Source organism: Sinocyclocheilus rhinocerous, unplaced genomic scaffold (assembly GCF_001515625.1).
Source record: "Sinocyclocheilus rhinocerous isolate Xijiao unplaced genomic scaffold, SAMN03320098_v1.1 scaffold1002, whole genome shotgun sequence".
NCBI classification, from domain to species: domain Eukaryota; kingdom Metazoa; phylum Chordata; class Actinopteri; order Cypriniformes; family Cyprinidae; genus Sinocyclocheilus; species Sinocyclocheilus rhinocerous.
This window is the reverse complement of record NW_015623463.1, coordinates 155,773-166,984: the sequence shown is the minus strand read 5'-3', so window position 1 is coordinate 166,984 and position 11,212 is coordinate 155,773. Positions and strand designations below refer to the sequence as shown.

Below are 11,212 nucleotides of genomic sequence, written 5' to 3'. Positions count from 1 at the left end.
TTTGTAACATGATTTTGATGTACCATTTTCATGGTAATGCAATGTTTGATTTTAAAATGGGTTTCAAAGGATGAATTTTGAGATTTAAAGTTTTCAACTGATATATAATTTCTGATGATTTCTAAAGCGTGATAGAGAAAAAGGCAACAAAGAAGACTTTTTTTGACAAAGGTCAGAACTCCTGTTATGATGTAGATTTTTGTCAAAAATTAATCCATTACTTTTCCTACATGATTTTTAACAAATACATTGGTAAAATATCTATTTAGGAGTCATAGACCTTTCCAACGATATATAGTTTGTCATGATTAGATTAGGATTTAATTGTAATATAGTGAAGTAAACTTAGGCGTCCCACAGAGGGGACGGGTGACAGTTAAAGGGTTAAACTTAATCTTAAATTGATGCTATGCTGCATAAAACAAATGTATTACAATTATAGAATCCTATCTACTGTAACTGTATATCATATGTCACAGCATAAAAACAAAAATAAAGAGTAAATAAAGGATAAAAGACGTGTCATTCAACATTGATTCAAAGACGATTAGTTACTAGGAAAATAAACGCATTAAATCAGCATATCAGAAGGATTTCTGAAGTATCATGTGACACTGAAGACTAGAGTAATGATGCTGAAAATTCAGTTTTGCCTCACATGAATACATTATATTACAAAATTAATAAAATAGAAAACATTTATTATAAATCTAAGTAATATTTAACAATAATTCAGTTTTTGCTGTATTTTTTGATCAAGTTGCAACACTAATAAGCGTAAGAGACTTATTTCACAAACTATATATTTATACTTTTTATATACATATTTATATATATCTCCAAAACTCATTCACTACTAGCTATTAGCTAATAGTGGCTGTAATGTAAGTTACTCAATAATTTTTTGTTGTTGTTAGATCAGCAACAAATATACCTTTACCTGGAGAAACACTCTGACCAGCAAATTACAAAAGTGGTCTGATTTATTCCAAAGCACAGAGTAGGATTCAAGAACAGCATTTTTCCCTTATTATGACATACTGCGTAATAAAGTATAATGAACAGAATTGAGAACTGCAGTAAAGAGCGAGCTGATGCTATCAGGCACAGCCCTGTACTACACAGTGGTTATTAAAGACATAAATAAAAGATCAACTGCCTTTGAAAACATTACTGATTAAAGGTAACATGATACTAATAGCTAATAAAATATATTAAATGATATGATTCGTCTTGCACGTATAATGCTATAAATGTTGTGGTTGTAATGCATCTGATCGTAGCGTGAAGTCATTTCAGATGTGTTTTGACTCATCAAGGGATGTACGGTTCTCAAAATTTCTCTAAATTTGCATTTTTTTTTTGTATAAAATGATTTACAAATCTTTTCACAAAGAGCATACATATAGTGGTCACTTCCTGTAAAAGGACTTGGAGTAAAAACCAAAGCGTGATCTTACCGTACCTTACAAAATATTTCTGCTCAAAATATATCAGTGTGCTTATAAACATGTATTCATCCTTATGTACAACTTAAGCTGTAAGGCAAAATCTAACCTTGAACGCACATCACATATACTATATTTCCCTCAAATACAAAAGGCGGATGTTCTTGCAAATAGAACAAACGATTATCCAAATTAGCATTCGGTCTGTTCTTCGTTTCCATCATTAAAAAGGCATTAAAATCAAACCAATGGCTCCAGAACTGGGGACGTCGCTCTCCCTGAGTGGGTGACTGATCGCTGGGGATCAAACAGCATCGGGGCCGCTGAACATGGGATGGTCTCTGCTGAGACCCATGGGATACTGCTGAGTCCAGTCCAGCACCATTGGCTTACAGAGACCACAGCAGCGCCACTGGAAGAAGTTCACCAGGTTCCTCACCACTCCAAGACTATGAGAGAAGAAACACGATTAAAAATAAGAACTTTATCAACCCTACACTAATGAAAACGTCCTTACTTGAATGGGTTTTGTCTGAGAGAGAAGGCTTGAGGGAGTTTTCTCTGTCTGTGCATCAGGTTCGCTCTCTCAGCCGTCGTCAGCCCGAGAAACGCGATCTGTGAGGAAACAAAGCAAACCATGAAGAGTCTGTGCATACATTTGTGTGAAATCAAAAGACATACAGTCCTCCACTTTTAAGACTTTCCACTATTAACCACTATGCTAGTGTGAGAACATGTTCCTAACGCCTGTTTGTTAATCATGTGATAAAATCAATCTCCTCCTAAAACACTACAGACATATGAGATGGTCATTGTTTACACATTTTAAAAGATTTACACCTTTTTTTAAACTTTATTTTAATTGAAATCTTGCACTACTCTTTAAAGTAATATCATTATTAAAACAAAAGTGTTGCGTTTATAATTTTGTTCAGTGTATATTAGTATTATTTACATACTATTATAGTACTTAATGTTTTGAATTTGCTTTTATTTTAAAATGTCAGTTTTAGCAATTTTTTATGTGCTTTTGTAATTGTATGTGCTTTTTATTTTTTATATTTCTATTAACTTTATTTTTATTTCAGTTGTAGTTTTATTGAAAATGTTCAGGCTTAACTTAAAAAAAAAAAAAAAAAGTATTTTAGTTGGTTGACAAGGCAACAATACTAATCTTTGTTTAAGATTTCATTTAATATTTATATTTTATTTCAATTACCAAACAAGGTTATTTTAAAAGGTCTTTAATGTTTCAGTGTTAGTTAAAGGTGTTGTATGTAGGATTGACACCTAGTGATTGAACTAGGTATTGCAGTCCAAATTCAAAATATTAGAGAGGATTTTTTTCACCCGGCCCCTCCTCCTCAGACTTGATGCACACTCAGGTTGCCAGATTGACAACACCAACAGGAACTGACTCCTTTTGTTTGGCACCTTCCATGACTGAAATGAAATACGCTGTGTTTTCCGCCAACTGGCAACCCGGGGTGCCGAAATACAATGGGGTAAACTGGCAGTAGGCGGGTTACACAGACCAAAACAAAGACAGACATTCCGACACAGAACGCACATTTTCAAAGCAGAATAACTGACTGTAGCATTGTTTTTCAGATAAACAAGTATGTTAACTTAGAATGTTTCTTAAATATCTGCAAACATATTACGGTATTTTATGCTTTAGTAGAGTCAAAAACTTACATACAGCACCTTTAACAATACCAACACTTTTAGTAATTGTAATATAATTTCATAATTAAGACCGCTTATCAGTGTTCGCTCTCTGTTCAAAGCTGCTGTTATATTTTTGTAGAAAGAGGCCGCAAGATATTGATGACTAATACTTATGTTTTTCTTTATAACAAGTATTGGTCTGATTAAGTTGATATTAGGTAAATAAAACATCAGGGCATAGTTCAAAAAGCATACTAGATTTCTATGTACTACCTACATATCATAATTATTTAAACATGATTGATTTCATGTTATGCAAAATTCTAGGCAAAGGAGTGAAGAAATGCCATTGTATCTGTCATCAGCCATAGCACAGAAATAATGACAGCTGTTCACTCTGGTTCTTATGTCCTAATAGGGCTGTCAATTTTTTTTTAGAATTTCGAATATTCGTCGAATTTAAAATAAAAATCCACATTCGAATAATTTTAGGTGTGCGTTAAGGAGGCTTATCAGTGGCGCACGAGATGCGATGACGATGTAAGTGTCATTGCATTATAATGTTTTTGTTAGCCTATCCAGTTGAAGCCACTAGATGCGGCGCTGCTGCGTTGTTCATTAAAAATATAGCGGAAAAAGAGAACATCAATGCGGAGAAGATCTTGTTTACATCAAAACCCGAAACCAAGCCGTTCACACAGAACGCATATTTCACGCATTTTCTAGACGGACATCTATTACTGTTGCACTCGCGTCTCGCACAAAGGAACCGCATGTTTAGAAAGCCATGTAAAATTAATGCAAGTTTAACTTTGAAAAAAACATATATCGAGACTTTATGGCGGGTTTTTCCCCATACCACTGCCATTACCATTGCCATTTGCCATTATTTTAAACATTATGCACTTTTTTTCGCAGATAGTCATGTTATCTTATGCTTTGAATGATGCACCCTCTTGTGGCCTCAGGATAGAAGCCAAAAGCTTTTCTTCACCCTAACTGAAATTATGCATTTTAAATTCGAATATAATTCGAATTTTGATCATATTTAAGTACAAAATTCGAATTTAGTTTTTCAGCCATTTTGACAGCCCTTTGTCCTAATATACAGTATTTGGCCAGAAGTGCTGATATTTAGCTAGGATGTTTCACAGTTTATAGCACATCATCATGTCATTCACCTGGTAGAGCTGCACCAAAAGCAGGATGGAGGCCCAGGAAGCGTTTAAGAAAGCAAAGCAGAAGATGTAGAGCACCCAGGGAGAGCAGCCTGTCAGAGTGGTCACTACCCCCCAGACGCCCTCCTCTGTGTAGTGCGGTGGACAGTGTTGGGACCAGTCTACACAGAAAAACACACACTTTTTTTAAATGAACATTTTCTTCTGGCGAGACTAAAAATGCAAGATGTAGCCTAGTATTTTACAGACATCAACTATTCATTTGGGAACTAGTCATAGTGAGTATAAGAGACTTCATTCAAAAACAAAAATTGTACTGACCACAAACTTTTGAATGCTAGTGTACATTCGAGTTCAAGTGGTAACTTACACATGATACTGCCGTAGAACATCCATATGCAGAGGAAGTTCAGAGCAACCAGGAAAAGCACAAAGTACGGGTGATTTCTGGCCCCTGTAAAAGGAGGTTAGCATGAGCGACTCATAATGACAGCAAAAAATGAGAGAAAAGGAAGTCTATGCTATAAAACATCCTAGTTCGTGCATGTTACCTATGCAGCCATTGATCCAAATGGAGTGGTGGTCTTGTTTAGCGACACAAGCGTTACAGGAAAAGCAGTGATTTGCTCTCATTGGCTTCCTCATCTGCAAAAACAAGGTTTTTAAGCTCTATAGGAAACTCTGAAGAATGTTTACAATACAGTATATGTTCCTGTTAGTACTACGGTAAAACCATGCAGATTTCCAAACCATGGCCTTGCGGTTAGCGCACATGCTTGGACTTATTCGGTCATAATGCTTTGAGAAGGTAACAAGCCTGAATTTATCTTGCATCATTTCCCAATCCAGTTTTCTTTTCATCATTTGCCCTCTCTATCTTGTCACTAAAAAGAGATAACTTACCATACATGAAGTACAAAATATCCTGGGATCCAGACAGCCTGCCTCTGCCAGAACCACAATATTCTACAGAGAGATAGATGAACCTGTTAAAGTCGCCCAAGAGACTAGAAAGAGTGTAAGAACCTAAAGGAATCGTTAGGTCAAACAATGCAACTGACTCCTCCAATTCAAACGGTCAATATAAATCAGAAAACGCTGATTGCAACAAGCATATATGAATAACAAGAATATTAAAATAATTTTTTATTTAAACATATATACAAAAAAAAAAAATATATATATATATATATATATATATACACATACATATGTGTGTGTGCTTATATTTAAATGTACAATTTTTAGTAAAAAAAAAAAATCCAAATAAATTAAAATCAGTACTGCACAAGCGATACAAAATATGTATAAATATGTTATTCATACATATCTAGATTTTCTGTATTGATTTTAATTTATGCTAATTTTATTTATGCTTAATTATTATTATTATCATTTCCTTTATTATTTTTAAGTTGATTATATAAATAAATAAATAAATAAATAAACAAATAAATAAATAAATAAATTAATAAAAAATAAAAAAAAGAGTATACATATATATATATATGAGAAAACAAAGCCTATTTTTAGGGGCATGCCTGTGTCATTTTCTGCCCCAAAATCGAATGAAAAAAAGTTTTAAAAATTCTACATAAAAAAGGGGACACAGGCTTTTTTTTTCATTACATTCACCCCATATATCTCATAAACATAATATTATATAATATAATCACTGATACATCTTGTTTGAGTTACAAGTTCACAGTTTTCTAAAGTTGATTCAAGTTATTACTCAAACCAGCAAGAATCTCACCACAAGTAACTGAAAGTAATATATTCATCAATCAGGCAGTGGCACAAAGCCAGCCAAATAACATTCAGAGTCTTACCTTCTTCTTCTCCTCCTCGGTTGCCTTGACGATGCCAGGGTCTGTCCTGCAGGAGCGCAGGTAGTAATACAGTAAGGCTGTGATGTTAAAAGTGAAGAGCATCTGAACCGTAGCGCTTGGGTCATGTGAACAACGCATGTTAAGGTCTCTACAAACACCCAACACATACAACTATAATAGCTCTGGGTTGAATATGAGGTGGATATATAAAACCTATCATGGCTGGTATAAACACATCTGCATGAAAGTTATGATCAGTTTCAAATGTCTGGGTATTATACAAGGATATCAGGCAGAAACCACAAGCCCCAGGTGACCACCATCCAGAAGATCGAAGCCATGAGACCTGTGGAGGGAATCAAAGACCGGACCGCCACAGTCGCCAACTGCCTACAGAAACAAACCACACGAACAGGACAGCATTGTTAGGACACTTTAAGAAAAAAACAGCTCTTCTTCTAAATTCTATCTTTTTGTTCTAACCTCTTAATCTGCCTGTGTACCGTAGATATTTAAGTGGCCTTTTCAGGCTAAACCACTGGTTTTCAGTCCTGGGGACCCACCGCTCTTATCTGAGAGACCAGGATTGAAAACTACTGGGCTAAACAGAGATGTTTTACTGAGCTTACAGCGCCCTCGTGAGGAAGTCAATATTATTGCACACATAGTTATTCTGTTCACAGATTTGCATTATGTGCAATGGCATTGTAAATTGTATCAAGCTCTTCATACAGAGACATACTGTCATGATCTGTCTCTTTAAAAAAAAAAATAATAATTATCAAATCAAAATCAAATCATTACATCATTTCAATACCAAACAATTTATAAAGCATTTTTTTCTGAGAATGTGCAGTATACATAATTATATACTTAAAAAATCTGAAATTATAAAAAAATGTATGAAATATTTAAATATATATTTATATTTAAATGTTAAAAAAATACTAAAATCAGTATCATTAAAAAACATTAAAATCAGTACAACAAAATCTATCTATCTATCTATCTATCTGTCTGTCTGTCTAGATACAACATCTATCTATAGATAGATAGATACAACGGTACAACAAAATCTACATTATCTATCTATAATCTACATTATCTATAAAGCATTTTTTTTCTGAGAATGTGCAGTATCCAGAATCTATCTATCTATCTATCTATCCATCCATATACAGTATATAAAATATTTATTTTGTTGTACTGATTTTAATTAATGTTTTTGTTTTACTATTATACTAAACTATACTATACTATTATTTATATACACATGCATATAATACATAATACAATAACAGAAATACAATAACAAATATAGGATCTACATTATCTTGTAATACAGTTGCATACGTTGCACCCAAAGAAAAACTGCAGTGCTTTACAACTATAGGACAAGAAGGGCTAAATAAACTTATCACTGCATCTAAGCCAACAACATGTTTATTAGATCCTGTACCCACTAAATTACTGAAAGAGTTGTTACCTGTAGCAGAAGAACCGCTTCTCAATATTATTAACTCGTCGTTGTCTTTAGGTCACGTCCCAAAACCATTCAAGTTGGCGGTTATTAAGCCTCTTATTAAGAAACCACAACTAGATCCTAGTGAACTGGCAAATTACAGACCCATTTCAAATCTTCCTTTTATGTCTAAAATTTTTGAAAAAGTTGTCTCTGCTCAATTGTGCTCCTTCCTGCAAAAAAATATTATCTATGAAGAATTTCAGTCAGGTTTCAGGCCCCACCATAGCACAGAAACTGCACTTGTTAAAGGGGTCATATGATGCGATTTCAAGTCAGACCAAGGCTGCATCTCATTGCTAGCTTTACTTGATCTTAGTGCTGCGTTCGACACTATAGATCATAACATACTCATAGATCGATTACAAAACTATACAGGTATTCAAGGGCAGGCTTTAAGATGGTTTAGATCCTACCTGTCCGATCACTACCACTTTGTTCATTTAAATGGGGAGTCATCTCAATTATCACCAGTAAAATATGGAGTGCCACAAGGATCTGTCCTAGGTCCTCTGCTATTTTCGATATACATGTTGCCCCTTGGTAATATTATTAGAAAATACAGGATTAGTTTCCACTATTATGCTGATGATACTCAACTATATATCTCAACAAGACCAGATGAAACTTCTAAATTATCTAAGCTAACAGAATGTGTTAAAAATGTAAAAGATTGGATGACCAATAATTTTCTCCTATTAAACTCGGATAAGACAGAGATATTACTTATTGGACCAAAAGACAGTACACAGAATCTCGTGGATTACAATTTGCAACTAGACGGATGTACGGTTACTTCCTCTACAGTCAAAAATCTGGGTGTTATATTAGATAGCAACTTGTCTTTTGAAAATCATATTTCCCATGTTACAAAAACAGCATTCTTCCATCTTAGAAACATTGCCAAACTACGAAATATGTTACCTGTTTCTGATGCAGAAAAGCTAGTTCATGCATTCATGACCTCTAGACTGGACTATTGTAATGCACTGCTAGGTGGTTGTCCTGCATCCTCAATAAACAAGCTACAGGTAGTCCAAAATGCAGCGGCTAGAGTCCTTACCAGGTCAAGAAAATATGATCATATTACCCCAATTTTACAGTCTCTGCACTGGCTACCTATTAAGTTCCGTATCAGTTACAAAATATTATTACTTGCCTATAAGGCCCTTAATGGGCTAGCTCCTGCGTACCTAACTAGTCTTCTACCACGCTACAATCCATCACGCTCCCTAAGGTCGCAAAACTCTGGACTTTTGGTAGTACCTAGGATAGCAAAGTCCACTAAAGGAGGTAGAGCTTTTTCGCATTTGGCTCCCAAACTCTGGAATAGCCTTCCTGATAACGTTCGGGGTTCAGACACACTCTCTCTGTTTAAATCTAGATTAAAGACACATCTCTTTGGCCAAGCATTCAAATAATGCATATCATAATCTTGTACTGCAGTTATATCTGATCAAATGCACATTATTATTCTTTAGCTTGGGTTAAACAAATCAATTTTGCTTGGTTGGAACAGCACAAACACACACACACACACACACACACACACACACCACAACTAGATCCTAGTGAACTGTCAAATTACAGACCCATTTCAAATCTTCCTTTTATGTCTAAAATTTTAGAAAAGTTGTGTCTGCTCAACTGTGCTCCTTCCTGCAAAAAATTATCTCTATGAAGAATTTCATAGCACAGAAACTGCACTTGTTAAAATTACAAATGACTTGCTTCTTGCGTCAGACCAAGGCTGTATCTCATTGCTATTTTTACTTGATCTTAGTGCTGCGTTCGACACTATAGATCATGACATACTCATAGATCGATTACAAAACTATACAGGTATTCAAGGGCAGGCTTTAAGATGGTTTAGATCCTACCCGTCCGATCGTTATCACTTTGTCTATTTAAATGGTGAGTCATCTCAATTATCGGCAGAAAAGTATGGAGTGCCGCAAGGATCTGTCTTAGGCCCTCTGCTATTTTCAATATACATGTTGCCCCTTGGTAATATTATTAGAAAATACAGGATTCGTTTCCATTGTTATGCTGATGATACTCAACTATATATTTCTACAAGACCAGATGAAACTTCTAAATTATCTAAGCTAACAGAGTGTGCTAATAATGTAAAAGATTGGATGACCAATAATTTTCTCCTATTAAACTCGGATAAGACAGAGATATTACTTATTGGACCAAAAAAACAGTACACAGAATCTCTTGGATTACAATTTGCAACTAGACGGATGTACTGTTACTTCCTCTACAGTCAAAAATCTAGGTGTTATATTAGATAGCAACTTGTCTTTTGAAAATCATATTTCCCATGTTACAAAAACAGCATTCTTCCATCTTAGAAACATTGCCAAACTACGAAATATGTTACCTGTTTCTGATGCAGAAAAGCTAGTTCATGCATTCATGACCTCTAGACTGGACTATTGTAATGCACTGCTAGGTGGTTGTCCTGCATCTTCAATAAACAAGCTACAGGTGGTCCAAAATGCAGCGGCTAGAGTCCTTACCAGGTCAAGAAAATATGATCATATTACCCCAATTTTACAGTCTCTGCACTGGCTACCTATTAAGTTCCGTATCAGTTACAAAATAGTATTACTTGCCTATAAGGCCCTTAATGGGCTAGCTCCTGCGTACCTAACTAGTCTTCTACCACGCTACAATCCATCACGCCCCCTAAGGTCGCAAAACTCTGGACTTTTGGTAGTACCTAAGATAGCAAAGTCCACTAAAGGAGGTAGAGATTTTTCGCATTTGGCTCCCAAACTCTGGAATAGCCTTCCTGATAATGTTCGGGGTTCAGACACACTCTCTCTGTTTAAATCTAGATTAAAGACACATCTCTTTGGCCAAGCATTCAAATAATGCATATCATAATCTTGTACTGCAGTTATATCTGATCAAATGCACATTATTATTCTTTAGCTTGGGTTAAACAAATCAATTTTGCTTGGTTGGAACAGCAGCTACGCTAATTATGTCCCTATTTGTTTCTCTGTTTTTGCCACGGGATGTAACTAGGATTTACACAAGCTTCAGTCTGGATCCAGAACACCTGAGAAGAGATGATGCCAACCCCTCAGAGGACCTCAGATGATGCCAACCCTGAAACAACCCACCAGATCCAGTCTGTATCCAGATCAGATGGTCACTGCAGTCACCCGGATCCAGTACGTATTCAGACCAGATGGTGGATCAGCACCTAGAGAGGACCTCTACAGCCCTGAAAGACAGCGGAGACCAGGACAACTAGATGAACACCAGATACAGATGTTATTCCCCTGTAAAGACCTTGTCTCAGACGACCACCGGGACAAGACCACAGGAACCAGATGAGTCTTCTGCACAATGTGACTTTGCTGCAGCCTGAAATTGAACTGCTGGTTTGGTCTGGCCAGAGGAGAACTGGCCCCCCGACTGAGCCTGGTTATCACTTTTATCACTTTGTCTATTTAAATGGTGAGTCATCTCAATTATCGGCAGAAAAGTATGGAGTATCTGTCTTATCTGTCTTAGGCCCTCTGCTATTTTCAATATACA

General features: G+C 35.6%; 1 protein-coding gene across 1 annotated transcript in view; it reads right to left on the bottom strand.

Annotated features, from left to right (window-relative positions):
* Positions 1-979: 979 nt before the first annotated feature.
* The window catches only part of LOC107745643 (palmitoyltransferase ZDHHC13-like), a 21,985-nt gene continuing 11,752 nt past the window's right edge, over positions 980-11,212 (bottom strand). The window contains exons 10-17 of the mRNA XM_016559596.1: positions 6,419-6,519; positions 6,130-6,254; positions 5,201-5,263; positions 4,849-4,942; positions 4,668-4,751; positions 4,301-4,458; positions 1,966-2,063; positions 980-1,897 (exon numbers count right to left, since the gene is read on the bottom strand). Of these exons, the coding sequence (XP_016415082.1) occupies positions 1,753-1,897; positions 1,966-2,063; positions 4,301-4,458; positions 4,668-4,751; positions 4,849-4,942; positions 5,201-5,263; positions 6,130-6,254; positions 6,419-6,519 (868 nt within the window). The 3' untranslated portion in view covers positions 980-1,752. The remainder of the gene's footprint in view (positions 1,898-1,965; positions 2,064-4,300; positions 4,459-4,667; positions 4,752-4,848; positions 4,943-5,200; positions 5,264-6,129; positions 6,255-6,418; positions 6,520-11,212) is intronic.